This window comes from Aethalodelphis obliquidens, unplaced genomic scaffold (genome assembly GCF_003676395.1).
Source record: "Aethalodelphis obliquidens isolate GAN/ISIS:26980383/991018 unplaced genomic scaffold, ASM367639v1 scaffold8, whole genome shotgun sequence".
NCBI classification, from domain to species: Eukaryota; Metazoa; Chordata; class Mammalia; order Artiodactyla; family Delphinidae; genus Aethalodelphis; species Aethalodelphis obliquidens.
In genome coordinates, this window is record NW_020837952.1 from 38,243,861 (window position 1) to 38,261,221 (window position 17,361).

At 42.3% G+C, this 17,361-nt stretch overlaps 1 protein-coding gene across 8 annotated transcripts in view; it reads left to right on the forward strand.

Annotated features, from left to right (window-relative positions):
* Positions 1-17,361, forward strand: part of CRADD (CARD and death domain containing adaptor protein) — a 239,912-nt gene that overhangs the window by 54,850 nt on the left and 167,701 nt on the right. Inside the window, exon 3 of one of the 8 annotated variants that reach the window (XM_027107195.1) lies at positions 9,825-13,660. The exons of the other annotated variants lie outside the window; for them this stretch is intronic. Within the exon in view, the coding sequence (XP_026962996.1) occupies positions 9,825-9,838 (14 nt within the window). The 3' untranslated portion in view covers positions 9,839-13,660. Of the gene's footprint in view, positions 1-9,824; positions 13,661-17,361 lie in introns of those variants that run through there. 8 annotated transcript variants of the gene reach the window in all.

The window sequence follows — 17,361 nt, forward strand, 5'->3', positions numbered from 1 at the left end:
CAGAATGGAGCTCAATAAACGGTGGCATCCTTCACCGTTGTGGTCCCCTCACATATCTTCTGGTAATTCTTTCCTTCTCCCCCTGAACATTGGCTGAGAAGCAGGGAGCCAGGACCCAGTGGAGATGCAGTGTATCTGTGAGCAGGAGGGGACAAGCTTCTCAGGTGATGAGTATGGCGGTTGTGATGGGGAAGTGCTCTGCAAAGGCACGAAGGCCCCAAAGTGTAGGCATTTGTATCTGGCTCAACCAAGGCATCCAGTCCCTCTTTAGGGTCTGATCTAGGCTTGGTAAACCCTCAGACTTGGAAGTTTCTGGAAGAAAAAATCATCTGCAGGCTCTTGTGGGAGTTAGGCTGGAACCAGTTATCTTTGGAGTTTACCTGAAAGCTGTTTGCAGCCATGAGGGTTGATATTGCCCCATGGGCCAGGCTCAACAGGAGTAGAAATAAGACTTTCAAGAAGCCACTAGAAATTTCACAGCTATTCTAGGGCTTTGACACAGGCGCTGCTTGGTGGCACTCTAGCTCTTCTTATTGATTACATGAATTCTTTCAATGATATTATGTGCTTAGTTAATGCCAGGTACTGTTCTGGGTATATAATGGTTAATGACATAGGCAAGATCCCTGCTGTCACGGAAACAGATGAGGGTACTATGTTAGCAAAGAGTAAGACGTGAGTGGGTGGGTGGGTGAGTTGGGGTGGTTAGGGAAGGTCTGTTTGAGGAGGTGACATTGAAGCTGAGACCTGAAGGATGGGTTGGAGGTAGCCATGCCAGGAGCATCCTCGATAGAGGGCCAGCAGGTTCAAAGGTCCTAAGATGGGGAGGAGCTGGTGTGTCCTAGGACCTTTCAGAAGCCCGGTTGGAGCTTCATGAGCAAAGGGGCAAGGATCCGGGGTAGAGGGAAAGGCAGGCTGGGCTAGACCTTGCTGAACCTTGTATGCTCTGGACAGCAATATGAATTTCATTCAGAGAACAGGAAACCCCTGAAGGTTTTTAAGCAGGGGAGGAACATGGTTTGCATAAGTTCACTTGGCCTCTCAAGTGCATGTCATGCGATATTAAAAACTAGGCTAGGCTCCTTTGGGAATATTCCAGTGTTTCCCTTGTTTTTAACTCAAATGTGAAAACTTTGAAGTCACTTGTTTCTCTTTAGTTTTTAGGTTTTCTCTTCAAATCCAATTAACTGTCATCATATATTTAGCTTTTTGGTTAAAGAATGCATAAGTGGTCACCTCTGTAATACTGAGCAAGTCTCCTGTTACCTGGTTTTTGTTTCCTACTATGGCTTTTGTCTGTTTATCTTCCAGCATACCCATCCTTTGCTGCCAGCATTGACATGCTTTCTCTTTTAATCCTTTCTCTTTTCCTCCCTTGGTTTTGCAGTTGTGATAGACTTTTTGTGTTTGTCCATTTCTTGCAGGACTGTTGACGCATTCTCTCTTGGCTATACTGATTTCCTTTAAAGCACTCTATTCAATATAACAAACCTAACACAGCTTCTTGTACATAGTAGGTACTCAGTAAAGTTTTGTTATGTGAATGAATAAACAGCAAGATCTGCTGGACTTTTGTGATGAACCTGAAGATGAATAGGTCCTGTTTATGCCCTTAAGCAGGCCACTTCAGGATCTAAAGTCAGTGTTTGTCATAGGACCCTAATAAAGGGACGTAAGTACAGCGTGGAAGGGAACTTTGGAGGATGAATTTGACGCTGAACCTCAGATCCAGCCTCTGTTCTGGCTTTTTATTTAGGTGGATTTTTCAGGGAGAGAAGTATAGTTGTTATTATTATGGACAACTGAATCAGGATTTTATGGACATTAAGAAAAATGTTCTGAAATTTGGTATTAAGATGTTAAGACGGAGATACAGCCTTTCAGAGTCATTGTCTAATAAGACCTAAGAGTCATCTGATTCTCTAGAGAATGTAACTTTGTTTTACTTACTATTTGCTATTAATTAGTCCTCAGACTCTGTTAAAGTTAGAACTTACAGAAAATTGTTATGATGCAAATGACTTCTTGCAAGTAGAGAAGATAACCCCAAAGGTTATATTTTATTGCCCTATAGAATATTAACTAGTGTTGTATGTAATTTAGCAGTCTTGTTCCAGTATTCTTTTTTTTTAATTTACTATATCAGTTTCTTTGCCACCTTGCTATTTTCCTCATTATGAGTTAGGTAAGTCTTTGACATATGTATATTGTATACATATACATATGTATATTTGTATATGTATAATATACTCACTGTATATTTGTATGTGAATTATATTCCTAACCTTTTAAAAACTGTATTTTGACATTCATACTCAGTAAAGTCCTTAGACATGACTGTGCAAGTCACTATCCAAATTTCCTCATTTTATGCTACCGTGTAATTCCTGAGTGGAAACATCATGGATGTCCCAATAAAGGGCCTTATAGTATGAGGTAGAGGTAAAAATTTTACTTACAGAAAACCTGTACTTTTAGAGGGCATCTGTCCCTGTACAAGTTCAATATAAACAATCTTAAGGAATTTTAGGCCAGTCTCAGGGAAAGGTCTTATTGAATTGATCTGGGAATGAGTTTGTATTTACCATGCTCTTTCTTGTATGGTGGCAAAAGTAAATAAGTAAACTTGAGAGACATTCCACAAAAACAAATCTTGCTTTTTTTTTTTTGCTTTAAAAAAAAGCATGAACATCATTATAGGAAAAAGTAGATTCTGAAATTTTTTAAAAAAATTATTGTTTTTATTTATTTATTTTTGGCTGTGTTGGGTCTTCATTGCTTGGCGCGGGCTTTCTCTAGTTGCAGCGAGTGGGAGCTACTCTTTGTTGTGGTGCGCGGGCTTCTCATTGTGGTGGCTTCTCTTGTTACAGAGCACGGGCTGTAGGTGTGTGGGCTTCAGTAGTTGTGGCACGTGGGCTCAGTAGTTGTGGCTCATGGGCTCTAGAATGCAGGCTCAGTAGCTGTGGCGCACGGGCTTAGTTACTCTGCGACATGTGGGATCTTCCTGGACCAGGGCTTGAACGCGTGTCCCCTGCGTTGGCAGGCGGATTCTTAACCACTGTGCCACCAGGGAAGCCCGATTCTGAAGTACTTACCAAAAAGAATCACTAGACCAATAGCGTAGTTAGTCACGAAGTACAGATCACAAAAATCTCACCGATCACATTTGAATGTTCAGCCCTGGATGGTGTTTATTTCCTCAAAGATACTTCACCTGCAGCAAGGGCAGCCTGTCAACAGCTGATGCCATGTTTATAGCCTTTTGGTCTAAACTGGAAGTTCAGTTAAAATCACTATTAACTGAACCTACATTAATATGTATTCTGCCCCATTAGAAACTGTTAAGAAAGGGAAGATTAATACTGTATTTAAACAGATGACACATTGAGAGAAGAACTAAGGAAATAAAACATTCATTTATTACCTTTTGGTAAATTATTATTTTTCCATCACTGCTTAAAGGAATCCTAGTAGTGATCTCAGTCAGGGTTTTAGTATAATGCTTTACACACTTGACTCAGTCTTTATCTTTGCTCCTCTCAGGATAGCTCTGGAGTTTGAATCTCCTTTTCAGAGCTTCGTTCTCAACTTCAGCAGTTTATTTATACTGTAGTCACTTAAGGGTGTTTATATACCTGCTTTGATAGGGACCGTCCCGTTTTATGCTTCTTTTCTCAACATGATTCTCAGTAGGGCTGCTTTTACTCTCAGAAGTATCCATGTTTTTCATGATAAATTATATGGCCACACTTCTTTGCCCTGGCTAGATGTGGTTAAAGGCTTTTTAGCCCCAATCTTGTCTGCCTTCTTTTGTCTCTCTGCCCTTTTTTTCCTTCTCTACATGTGGCAGGAGCCAAAAAAACATAAGAGTAACAGCCAGATGAATGTGTTTCCTCAGTCCTTTCTACTGTCATTTCCCCCCTTTTATAAAGAACAGCCTCGTTTATTTATTCGTATGTCATACTAGCTTGTATTTATTGAGCTCTTGCTGTGCTCCTGACACTGCTCTTTACTAGGATTAACTCAGTTCTCACAACAGTCGTATGAAATACATACTATTCTTATCCCCACTTTACAAGACTGGGTAGATGAATAACTCGTCTTGGGTCACACAGTATGGAGCATACCTTTGAACCTGGTTAGTCTGACTTCAGAGTCCATGCTATTGACTACCAGTATATAAGAATTGTTTATTCAAGTGTATGCAGTTGCTGGTCTTAGTATGAATTGATAGCTAACATCTAATGGTTCATTTCAGCTAGCAACCTAACAATATAAAGTTTTACATTAGTAATCTATTGCTGCATAACAAATCACCCCTAAATCTAGCAGCTTAAAACAGTGAGCATATATTATCTCTTACAGTTTCTTTTGGTCAGGGATTTGGGAGTTCCTTAGCTGAATAGCTCTGCCTTGGTGTCTCTGATGACATCTCAAGATGTCAGCTGGGACCAGAGTCATTCTTGCATGGCACTGCTGCTTCCAAGATGGTGCACTCATGTGGTGTAAGTGCTTAGCATTATGCTTTTTGATTGTGATGTAAGCACCTGGCTTTAAGCTTTAGATTGCTGAGGCATCCATTTCAAAGACATCCATCTTGAATAAATACATTGCCAGCTGTATAGCACTGCTGCTATTAGCAAAACAATGAGATAAGGAACTGGCTGCCTCCACCCATGAAGTTTCCCTTTTATCTGGGTAACCTAGATAAATGACCACCTGAGTGACCCTGCTTCTCCTTTCCCGTGCCCTAATGCTTTACATTTGCCAATAAAGAGTGAACCCGTGAAACCCTAGGCACCCCACCCTCAGACCCTAATAAAGGCAGAGCCCCAGGTCTTTACTTCCTTCTTCTCTCTCTACCCATGACCTCGCTGTGTTGCCCTTGGACATGCTGTGTGCCCTCCAGGACTTGTGAGTGATAAAATTTTGTTTTTCAAAGTTCCCTCATGAATTGCTGAAGTGCATCTTGAGATCATAATAAGCACCACAAGGGCTGGACCAGCCACAACACTGGCTTCAATCAGGAAGATGTCCGTGGGGCCTCCTCACAAGTCATACAGACCTAGGTGATGCCGTAGGTATTCCTAGACATAGCATCGCTATTGATAGGCTGAGGCTGACACAGCTCACATGGTGTTGGTTGTTGGCAGGTCTCACTTCCTTCCCATTTGGGCTTCTCCCTCAGCTGCTTGAGTGTCCTCACAGTATGGAGGCCAGCTTCCCCCAGAGCGAACAAGCCTGGAGAACAAGGTGGAAGCCAAAATATCTTTTAAAACTTAGTCTAGGGGCTTCCCTGGTGGCACAGTGGTTGCGAGTCCACCTGCCAAAGCAGGGGACACGGGTTTGTGCCTCGGTCCAGGAGGATCCCACATGCCGCGGAGCGGCTGGGCCCGTGAGCCATGGCCGCTAAGCCTGCGCGTTCGGAGCCTGTGCTCTGCAACGGGAGAGGCCACAATGGTGAGAGGCCCGCGTACCGCAAAAAAAAAAAACAAAAAAAACTTAGTCTAGGAAGTCACATTTCCTTGTCATTTTTGTGGTATCCTATTGGTTCCCTGGGTCAGGGAGGGGGGTGGGACAGCTACACAGGGTGAATACTAGGAGGAAAGAATCACTGGGTCATTTTGCAAGCTGGATCTTACAAAAGGGCTGATGTATTTTAAAGCAAACAATTTTTAAAATTATTTTTCATATTCTTTTCCATTATGGTTTCTTACAGGGTATTGAATATAGTTCCCTGTGCTATACAATAAGACCTTGTTGTTTATCCATCCTATATATATTAGTTTGCATCTGCTAATCCCAAACTCCTAATCCAACCATCTCCCACCCCCTCTCCCCCTTGGCAACCACAAGTCTATTCTCTATATCTGTGAGTTTGTTTCTGTTTCATAGATAAGTTCATTTGTGTCATATTTTAGATTCCACATATAGGTGATATGGTATTTGTCTTTCTGTTTTTGACTTCTTCACTTAGTATGATAATCTCTAGTTCCATCCATGTAGCTGCAAATGGCATTTTTCATTCTTTTTTTATGGCTGAGTAGTATTCCATTGTATATATATACACTACATTTTCTTTATCCATTCATCTGTAGGTGAACATTTCGGTTGTTTCCATGTCTTGGCTATTGTAAATAGTGCTGCTATAAACATAGGGGTGCATGTATGGTGCATGTATCTTTTCAAATTATGGTTTTATCTGGATGTATGCCCAGGAGTAGGATTGCTGGATCATGTGGCAACTCTATTTTTAGTTTTTCGAGGAATCTCCATACTGTTTTCCATAGTGGCTGCACCAATTTACATACCCACCAACAGTATGGGAGCGTTCGCTTTTCTCCACACCCTCTCCAGCATTTGTTATTTGTAGGCTTTTTAATGCTGGCTATTCTGACCAGTGTGAGGTTGTACCTCATTGTAGTTTTGATTTGCATTCCTCTAATAATTAACAATGTTGAGCCTATTTTCATGTGCCTATTGGACATCTGTATGTCTTCTTTGGAGAAATGTCTGTTTAGGTCTTCTGCCCATTTTTTGATTTTTTTTTTTTTTTATTGAGTTGTATGAGCTGTTTTTATTTATTTTTTTGTTAAACTTTATTTTTATTTATTTATTTTTGGCTGTGTTGGGTTTTTGTTGCTGCGTGGGCTTTCTCTAGTTGTGGTGAGTGGGGGCTACTCTTCATTGCAATGCTCAGTAGTTGTGGCTTGTGGGCTCTAGAACGCAGCTCGGTAGTTGTGGCACACAGGCTTAGTTGCTCCGCGGCATGTGGGATCTTCACGCACCAGGACTGGAACCCGTGTCCCCTGCATTGGCAGGTGGATTCTTAACCACTGCGCCACCAGGGAAGCCCTGAGCTGTTCTTATATTTTGGGAATTAAGCTCTTGTTGGTCTCATTGTTTGCAGATATTTTCTCCCAGTCCATAGGTTTGTCTTTTCGTTTTGTCTGTGGTTTCCTTTGTTGTGCAAAAGCTTATAAGTTTGATTAGGTCCCATTTGTTTATTTTTGCTTTTATTTCTATTGCCTTGGCAGACTGACCTAAGAAAACATTGGTACGATTTCTGTCAGAGAACGTTTTGCCTATGTTCTCTTCTAGGAGTTATATGGTGTCGTGTCTTATGTTTAAGTCTTTAAGCCATTTTGAGTTTATTTATTTATTTATTTATTTATTTATTTATTTATTTATTTTTTGCGGTATGAGGGCCTCTCACTGTTGTGGCCTCTCCCGTTGCAGAGCACAGGCTCCGGACGCGCAGGCTCAGCGGCCATGGCTCACAGGCCCAGCCGCTCCGCGGTATGTGGGATCTTCCCGGACCGGGGCACGATCCCGTGTCCCCTGCATTGGCAGGCAGACTCTCAACCACTGCACCACCAGGGAAGCCCTTGAGTTTATTTTTGTGTGTGGTGTAAGGGTGTGTTCTAACTTCATTGATTTACATGCAGCTGTCCAGCTTCCCCAGCACCACTTGCTGAAGAGACTGTCTTTTCTCCATTGTGTATTCTTGCCTCCTTTGTCAAAGATTAATTGACCATAGGTGTATGGGTTTATTTCTGGGCTCTCTGTTCTGTTCCATTGATCCATATGTCTGTTTTTGTGCCAGCACCATGCTGTTTTGATTACTGTAGCTTTGTGGTATTGTCTGAAGTCTGGGAGAGTTATGCCTCCTGCTTTGTTCTTTTTCCTCAGGGTTGCTTTGGCAATTTGGGTCTTTTGTGGTTCCATGTAAATTTTAGGATTGTTTGTTCTAGTTCTGTGAAAAATGTCATAGATAATTTTATAGGGATTGCATTAAATCTACAGATTGCTTTGGGTAGTATAGCCATTTTAACAATATTAATTCTTCCAGTCCAAGACCATGGAATAGCTTTCCATTTCTTTGAATCATCTTCAGTTTCCTTTATTAATGTTTTATAGTTCTTAGCATATAAGTCTTTCACTTCCCTGGTCAGGTTTACTCCTAGGTATTTTTTTTTTTTTTTTGGCACAACTTTAAAAGGAATTTTTTTTTAACTTTCCCTTTCTGATATTTCATTGTTAGTATAAGGTAATACAACTGATTTCTAAAGCAAACAATTTTTTTTTTTAAGATGTTGGGGGTAGGAGTTTATTAATTAATTTATTTTTGCTGTGTTGGGTCTTCGTTTCTGTGCGAGGGCTTTCTCTAGTTGTGGCAAGCGGGGGCCACTCTTCATCGCGGTGTGTGGGCCTCTCACTATCGCGGCCTCTCTTGTTGCGAAGCACAGGTTCCAGACGCTCAGGCTCAGTAGTTGTGGCTCACGGGCCTAGTTGCTCCGCGGCATGTGGGATCCTCCCAGACCAGGGCTCAAACCCGTGTCCCCTGTATTAGCAGGCATATTCTCAACCACTGCACCACCAGGGCAGCCCTAAAGCAAACAATTTTTAAGGCTTAACATTTTAAAACCTAAAACTTAGATTCTTTTACCCGCAAATTAACAGTAACTTTTTTTTTAAGTATACCCATATCTAGTTGTTTTTCTCAGTTTTCTACTGATACTAGAATATTTTTGTATTCGTATAAAAACTGCAGTTACTATTAATCCTCTGGTACAGACTGAACTCAGAAGTTCTGTCCAAAACTGTGTGGTGACAAAGGGGCAGCTCCTGAAAACCTGATAACAATAAACAGAGTGCACATAGGCACCTAACTCTGAAGAAAGTAGTGAGGAAACAGGAAATAAGATAGTTTTTTGCCTTCAGAGGTTTGAGGTGAAGTGGCAGGCAAGTAACTGCCAGCAGTGTACTTGAGGGAGCCTTGAAAGCATGTTTACTTGCCAAGGGTGGGCCATGAATGTTTTCCTGGATACTTGTTCCCTCTGAACTCCAGTGGAGGGTAAAGTAGAGTCTTTGCTGAAGGTTTCCAGGTAGGATTCCAAAGTACAGTTAGCATTAAAGATTGGGGATGGTGACCATCTAGCTTACTCATAATGTGGCGACCCTTTGGGTCACTTATAAGGCCTTTCTGTTTAGGACTGCTAAGGATGTCAGCCATGTTAATATTAAAGGCAGGGAATTTAGGTTGTGATAGTGATCACTGAGGAATTTTGGTAGCTCATTTTGTCAAGTACTGAGACCACACCCCCTGTTAAGTCTTCAGGGGAAAGAGACTGGTCAAATTAACACTGTTTAGGCTATGAGAGCCTGAGACCCCTGTGAATTAGTGGGTTAGCAGACATGAGGCACTTGGACACATACTTTTACTAAGGGCTGTAGCTTTTACTTATCTTGGGTAAGATACACTCCAACCAGTTAGGATGAAGGCTATATCTGATGGTAAAATGGATAAAGCTCCTGAGTGTTACCTTATCCCTCACAAAGGAGTGGTGGGCTTATGAGGCCACATGTCAGAGGAGTCCTGCATCTCCCCTGTGCAGGCTTTTATTTGGAAGGTCCTTCACCTGTGTCCTAGCTTCATCTTGTACCCTACAGAACAATGCAGGCTTAGGGCAGAGCTGGCGTAAGTTGCTTATTCCAGGGCTTTTCTTGTTCACTGCCACATCCTCAGCATCCAGAACAGGGCCTGATAGGTAAGAGATGCTCAAGAAATATTTTTTGAATGAAGAAGGGCACAATCTTTCCAAGTAGTGGGTAGCCATTATGTACAGGATAAAAGAGGGAGGAGCAATCCAAAGAGGAAATGGGTCCAATGGGAAAAAGCTAATGAGATATGCTATACAGGCATAAAACCATAACCTCTTAGCTTGTTAGGTATCAGGGAATTTCCAAGTAGTGAGGACACATAGCCTCCCTGCCTTCATCTGTAATAGTATGCCTCCTTTCTCCTCCTGGCATACCTGCAGGTGGGAAGCCTTGAGCGCCCTCTTGAGGCTGAACACGCCGCTGACAGAAATAATTCAACTTAACCAGAAGATTAATTTCTTTAAAAGTGAGTCATTATATTTGCTCACTTTATTACCATTGTCTTGGAGGAATCCATTTTTCATCTAAGGGATGAATGAATTGTAACCTTTTAAGCACAATCACTTAAAACTATTCCAACCATTTTGTTGGAAACTTTACTAAAGCATTGTATATTTCCCCATCTTCTTAATAAAGTATTTGGAATATCGTCTAATGTTTTCCTGTTATTTCAGGATCGTTTTGGAAATACCATGCTGTAAATACAGTGATACACATAGGGTTTACTCCAGATGGGGTTCTTCCATTACACTGAAGACCATATATTGTTGTTTTTTGAATTCTCTTGTTCATTTTTCATAGTTTAGCTACCTCCTTCTCTCTGGTAGGCTGTTAGTGTTCACTTCCTGATGCCACTCATACACCTGCCCCAAGAGCTCCTGGTCCCCAAGAGTATATTCTCTCTGGTTATGTGTAGGAAAATAGATGACTGAGTTTACGAGGTTTGTCTAAAACACAAGGGAACTTTAGTGGGTGGACTTTGTGGTATCTATGAGTCTCCTTTCCAGTTTCTCCCATCTCTGGTTCTTTTCAGGAGTGTTCTGGAAAGTTAGGCTCATCAGACCTGTGGCTTCTGGATAAGTGAGGTGTTGATGACTCTTGTAGTTATTCTGTTCCAAATTTTGAAAGTAGTAGGATATCAGTACTAAAAATATGCTATTTTGGGGGGCCACTTTTCTTAGCCCCATTCTCATCAGAGCTTGAGAAGGAGGAAACAACAATAGGATGTTGTTTATCCAGTCTCTCTGTTTCTGGGTAAGAAGGAGGAAGAAGGGAAGGGAAAACGTGCAAGGTTCTGTCATGTTCTAGTAGATAGTTTTGAAAGATTCCTCTAGGTTTGGAGTGGAAAAATGGATTGTAGAGGATTAAGGAGGGAGCATGGAGGCTGGTCGAGAGGCCATGGAGGTTGTCCATGTGAGGGATGATGATGACTTGGACAGGTGTGGAAGTGGTGCATGTAGTGAAGGATGGCTGGACTCAGAGCATGTAATTGAGGTAGAGCCTGTAGGGTCAGGTGTTGGCCCTGAGCAGATAATATGGTACGCTGCTCTTATTATTAGAGTTTAGTAATGAGTATTCACATCCTACATTTGTTTTTGCTAAGGAATTAAGTGTATCAGTTAATACTCATCGCTACTAATATTACCATGGTTGGATTTTCACCAAAGGTAACATTACCACATACAGTATAGAATGAAAAACAGTGCCTATCTTGTGGGCAAGCGATCCAAACGTTTGAGGTTAGAATCTAGAATCTGGTGCTGAAGATGTATCAGAACATATGTTTAGCAATGAACATAGGATTTTTCCTTCTCTCAATTCTTTTATATAATTTATCAAACAAAGATAATTTGGGGGCTTGTATAGAAACTCCACCATTTTTAGGGAAAGAAATATAAATCTCCAAATAAGTAACTAAATATTCCGCATAGGATAGTAAGAAATATAACTTACAATTTAACTCATTTCTTTTAGTTAAATTTTTTGTTTCTTTATAGTTCATGGCAGCATTGAATGAAATAAGGGTTTTAGATGCAGTGGAAGGCTTTACATATGGCATTACTCAAATTCTTTGATTTATTAGTTTGATTTACATGAAAATGTTATCATTAATTTTACATTTGGTAGATTTTAACCTGATATCACTTCATGTGGATTTATATTCAAAGGCTTTATTAAAATCCTGGGGGTACACATTTTAAGTACAAGTGTCCAATCTTATTATATTATTTTATTATAAGAACGAAAAGTATGGAACCTTGAGGCTAGGACTGTTCACGCTTTACTCTTAGGAAATCAAGTTCTCAAATCATTTTGCGGCCATTATTTGTTGTGCTTTTGCAGTACCTTGTTTCTTCTGAGCTATCCTTACAGGTTGCTAGGAATTCAAGGGCCAAGAAACAGTCTACTAAGAATTTGCAATACCAAAGCACTTAATTTTGTGTGAGTATAGAGTGTTTATTCCTTTTTAAGTTTTGAGGACCAGCAAAATGGAGAGGTGTATTGTGTTATACACATGTTATATTGTAAATAATTTTACTTTTATTACACATGATGTAACCAGAATGGAAAAAAACACAGAAAAAAATAATTGTTGATATAATCTTGCCAGGGGAGGGTGATGGGGAGTATGACACAAGAAGAGAAAAAAAATCTGTTACCAATTACAGTAAAATTATTAGAGTTAAAAAGAGCTGCACAGATGAGTGAGTAATAATCAAACTTTCACGTAGCTTTCCTGAAAATTTGTAATCTTCTTCCATCTTTCTTTGCTTAGGTACGTGATAAAGGAAAAAGAAATCCTCTTGGGATTTTTGGATGAAAAACTAATTCCGTTATTTTGCTCTCTGTAGCTCTTTGTCTTTAATTTTAGTCCCCAGAGAATACCATTTGGTTATTTTGAAATCATTTCTGTTTCCAACTGAGCTTGCCCTTGGCCTGCTGAGAGCCTTTCCCCATCTCATTCTGCCTTTTCCTCCACCCCACTGCTCCCCTTGCTCCCACCTCTTCCTAGAGCCAAGGAAGGAGCTTGTGAACCACCACTTTCTCTTTTATGAACCAACTGAAAAATCCCTTCTGTACAATACATTCCCGGGCAGCTTACCTCAGTCTGATCCCAGAAAAACACGCAACAGGAAACACAGGAAAACACGCAGCTCAACTCAACCCAGATAGACAGAATTAGCCAAAGGAAAATGCCAGAACAACAGAGACTGTTCATTTGATTTCCAGGAATGGAGATTATTGGTAGTCTGCTCTTTTCAAAATAAACTTTGATCCGGAGCTGATCGCCTTGTTAGTTACTCCTGTCTGATGCTGAGGAGTGCCAGCTTCCCTTGCTGGGTTTTTAAGGTCAGTCTGTTAATTGTAGACATAACGGGCTAACCCATCCACTAGAGAGTGGAGAATACTAGTCACTTGTCAAATCTGGGCCCCAAGGTAAAAGCAGCATAAGGGTGTGGGGGGTTATTCAGTTGAAGTGGAAAGGAGATGGAAAAGAGGCTAGGGAAAAGCACAGAAACGTGGCCCCAAAGTTACAGCTAGGAGAAGACAGTTATCTTACCAATCTGTGTGTTATTCATCAATTATAAAGGAATCTTCTCTAATATTCATGTTCCCTGTAGGCTGTCCTTTCTTATCTCTTTCTTACAATTTCCCGATTTCCTTCCCTTTTCCCCTCTCCTTTGTTTTCTCTCTTCCTTCTTTCCTCTCTCCTGATCCTCCCTCCTTTTGTTGTTGTTGTTCTTTTTGAGCTTAACCTGGTGCTGTGGCGAAAACAAAGATCATTAAGAACAAATCTAGCTTGGCTGATGGCAAGTCCACATACAAATAACTGTAATACAAGGCACCCCATGAGAATACTGCTAGAGAGGTAGAAAACAAAATTCCATGGGGATTCTGAGGAAAAGGATTTTATCTGCTTGTGGGGAAATGTGACTTTTTGCACTCATTTGTTCATTCATTCATTCACTACCCCCCGCCCGCCCCGCCCCGTATGCCAGGCATTCTGCCAGGAACTGAGGGGACAGTGTAACAACAGGGGCAATTTGTTGGTATGGTCACTGCCTCCCAGGAGTTTATATGCTGATCGAGAGACTGGAAGCAAGCAAACGAATATCAAATAGTTACAGGTTGTGAAAAGGGTTTTGAAGGAAACAGTTATTCTTTTTTTTTAAAATAACTTTATTTATTTTTGGCTGCGTTGGGTCTTCGTTGCTGCACGTGGGCTTTCTCTAGCTGCGGGGAGCGGGGGCGACTCTTCGTTGTGGTGCGCGGGCTTCTCATTGCCGTGGCTTCTCTTTGGGGAGCACGGGCTCTAGGCGCGCGGGCTTCAGTAGTTGTGGCGTGCGGGCTCAGTAGTTGTAGCTCAAAGGCTCTAAAGTGCAGGCTCAGTAGTTGTGGCCCACGGGCTTAGTTGCTCTGCAGCATGTGGGATCTTCCCGGACCAGGGCTCGAACCCGTGTCCCCTGCATTAGGAGGTGGATTCTTAACCACTGTGCCACCAGGAAAGTCCCGGAAACAGTTATTCTTTGCAGTGGCAGAGAGTAAAGTGGAAGCTGCCTTCCTTGTGTGGTCTGTGAAGGCTCCTTGAGGAGGGATATTGCAGGAGACATCCAAGGGATGAGAGGAAGCCAGGAGCTAGGAGAAGAGTGGCCTGGTCAAAGGGACAGTAAGTGCCAAGGCCCTGAGGAGAAGAGTGGGTGGCTCTGTAGAACTGACAGGAGGTCGGGATGGCTGGAGGAACAAGGTAGGAGTGGCCAAGACGAGATCCAAAAGGGAGGCGGCCTGGAGCTGTGAGGAGCTGGGCTTGAGTTCTAGGTGGAGTGGGAAGTCATTGCTGGGGTTTTATTTTTAAAAGTCCAATCTGTATGATGTATGGAGAATAGATTTTAGGGGGCCAGAGTGGAAGCAGGGAAATCGCACACACAAAAATCTCCCCTCTAGAAAAACAAAAGGAGTGTTAGGAAGTTCTGGGATTAAGAAGTGTTTTATGAACATGGCAATATTTTATCTGGGCTTTTAGACTGGTTGGAATTTTGACAAGCAGAGATTTGGAGTGAAGGGAATTTCTAGAGCAAGAGACAGAATGATCCAGGTATGGGGGGTGAGAGGCATGAGGTGATTTAGCAAAAGGCCAGCTTACTCTGTATGACTGCAGGGGAGCACGTATGTCAGGGGAGGAAAGTGTACCTTTCTGCCTGATAATATGAGGTCTTGAATGCAAGGCCATATTTTTAGGAGTTTGGCTAACATAAATAGAAGGTTAATTGTTTATTTTATTTAGGCATGTTTTATTTGCTATGGGAAATCTTCCCAGTTCTTGGTTTTGTATTGTAGAAAAATTAGCCAGATTTGCAGTTCTATTGTCTGTTTTTGGAAAATTAGATGTCTGAGGTGTTAGACGTCATATAATCTGCCCTACCCCGTCGTCACTGGCATTTAGTATCTCACTGACATGTATGTAGTCACAGCCTGGATATATAATGGGGCTCCTCACTGGGAGCTTAACATTTAAAGGTTCATGTCTTTGTTGTTTCCTTTGTTCATTCATTCATTCGACAAGCATCCACTGAGCACCAGACTGTTGCAGGTACTGTTTATCCTGGGTGCATGTGAGAGGCTCCCTACCCTCCCTGTGCTTTGCTGTTTTTGACAACTTTCTTTAGTGATGATTTAGGATACTGTGCACAGTGGCAGGCAGCTTTCATCCAGGTTGAGAAGGTCTCCCTGAGGTAGTGACATTTGAACTGAAGCCTAATTGATGATCAAGGGGAAGATTATTGGTTCAAACAGGTGGGCTTGCATGCCAGGGCTATACGGTGGGCATGAGCTTGGGGCATGTGAGCAGGACAGAGGCCGCTGTGGATGGGGTCCAGTGGCCAGATGGGACTGGACGGCGGGCCAGCGGTTCTCTAGCCCTGGCTGCACACAGCAGTCCTCTGGCTGGCCTAGGCCACACCCCAGACCACGTACATCACAAGTTCTGGTGGGACCCAGGCATCAGCATTTTTACAAAGCTCCCCAGGTGACTCTAATGTGAGCTTGGATTTATTCTGATTGTACTGGGAAGCTTTTGGAGGGGAATGATATAATCGGATTGTCCTTCTTTCAAAGACCACTTTGTAGTATGTACAGTACCAAGTGTGTAGTGTGTAGTGTGCCAGGTAAGCAGAAGGCGAAAGGTAAAGGGTGTCATCAGGAAGACTAGTCACAGGGTTCTAGCAGTGCTGTAAGCAAGAGGTGATGGTGGCTGAAATGAAGGTGGCAGTGGTGGCGACTATGAGAAGTGGTTACTTCCAGGAAGCGGGGAGGGAGGCTAAGAGAGAAATCAAGGATGACTCCTAGTTTTGGGGACAGAACAGAGGGCCATTAGTTGAGTGAGGGGCAGCTGAAGGAAAGTCAGGTTTGGTGATGCAGGGAGAGGGGCGAGGGATTAGTTGGCCTGGCTTGTCATCTCCTTCCCAGTGTCTCCTGGCAAACTTATACTGCTCCTGTGGGATACAGCTCATCTTGACTTTCTGCAGCTCTTTCAGTTCATTTCTCTATTGTAGTACTATTAGGTTGTATTGCCTGGTATGGACTCTGCCATAGTTTCAGCAAAAATCACTATGTGACCAAATTGGTCTTATAAGCACTAGTTTCATTTTTATGCCAAATAGGAATGGAGAGAAAATTCTCAGTAATTTCCCCAATTTTAATTCTCTGTTTCTCAGTATGCTTCGGGCCCTGATGGATTTCTTGCTAATTTTCAGAAAAATTCTGCCCATGCTTTATTTTTTTTATTTTTTGGTTTATTTTTGGCTGCATTGGGTCTTCATTGCTGGGTGCGGGCTTTCTCTAGTTGAGGCGAGCGGGGGCTACGCTTTGTTGCGGTGCGCAGGCTTCTCATTGCGGTGGTTTCTCGTTGCAGAGCACAGGCTCTAGGTGGACGGGCTTCAGTAGCTGTGGTGCACCGGCTTAGTTGCTCTGCAGCATGTGGGGTCTTCCCGGACCAGGGGTCGAGCCCGTGTCCCCTGCATTGGCAGGTGGATTCTTAACCACTGCGCCACCAGGGAAGCCCCTCTGCCCACGCTTTAAAATAAAGGATGGGCAGATGAATACTGTGAATTCAGAAAGCCGCGGTGTCTTGGAGGATGAGCTTGCTTTCCTGCCATCTTCTGTGCTTTGTTTCTTCTCAACATTAAAGGAAATACTACCCCAGGGCAATAAAAACCTGAAACCAAGATCCAGCTCAGCAGAAAGTAAAAGACCTGAAAATAAATTTGAAAAGGTTAAAGATTTGAAACCTTTTTTTAAGCCCAAGAAAGGATTCATTGTCTTAAAGTGATAGTTTGCTTCTTCTGGGTTTCATCATGATATCTTCTGAATATCTTCTGCAGGTGGTGTGATCAGTTGCGATTGCTACTCTCTGAGTTATGTCAGGCAGTGATTAATCAATAAATATTTATTGCCACCATTTCTGGGATGAGGCTGAGAGCAGTGAAGAATCAGAGGGCTTGCTCCTTGCCTTTTAGGATTTGCAGTGTGCTGGAAAAATATGCCTGGCTTTCTTGAACCAGTTCACAACTACATGCGATGTGATTGGGAGCTAAATTATGGAGATGAGAACAGTGGACACTCAGAGCAAGGGGAGGTCAGCCAGGAAGAGCCATGAGGTCAGTGAAGTCCTTATGGGCCATAGGACTTGGCTCTCAAGTGTTTGGTTGAGTCAAGGTGGAAGTTGAGCTGGACCTTAAATGATATATAGACCTTTATCTAATGCTCTGTGTTAATATTGAACATTTTACTTATTTTGAGTTGCTAACGTGCACAAGTTACAAATGCTGAAGGTCTCCTTTCTACTCCTGTCCCCAGTCCCTCAGTCCCCCTAACCCAGAGGCAGTGCTGTGACTCATTTCTTACAGTCCCTCCTGGATA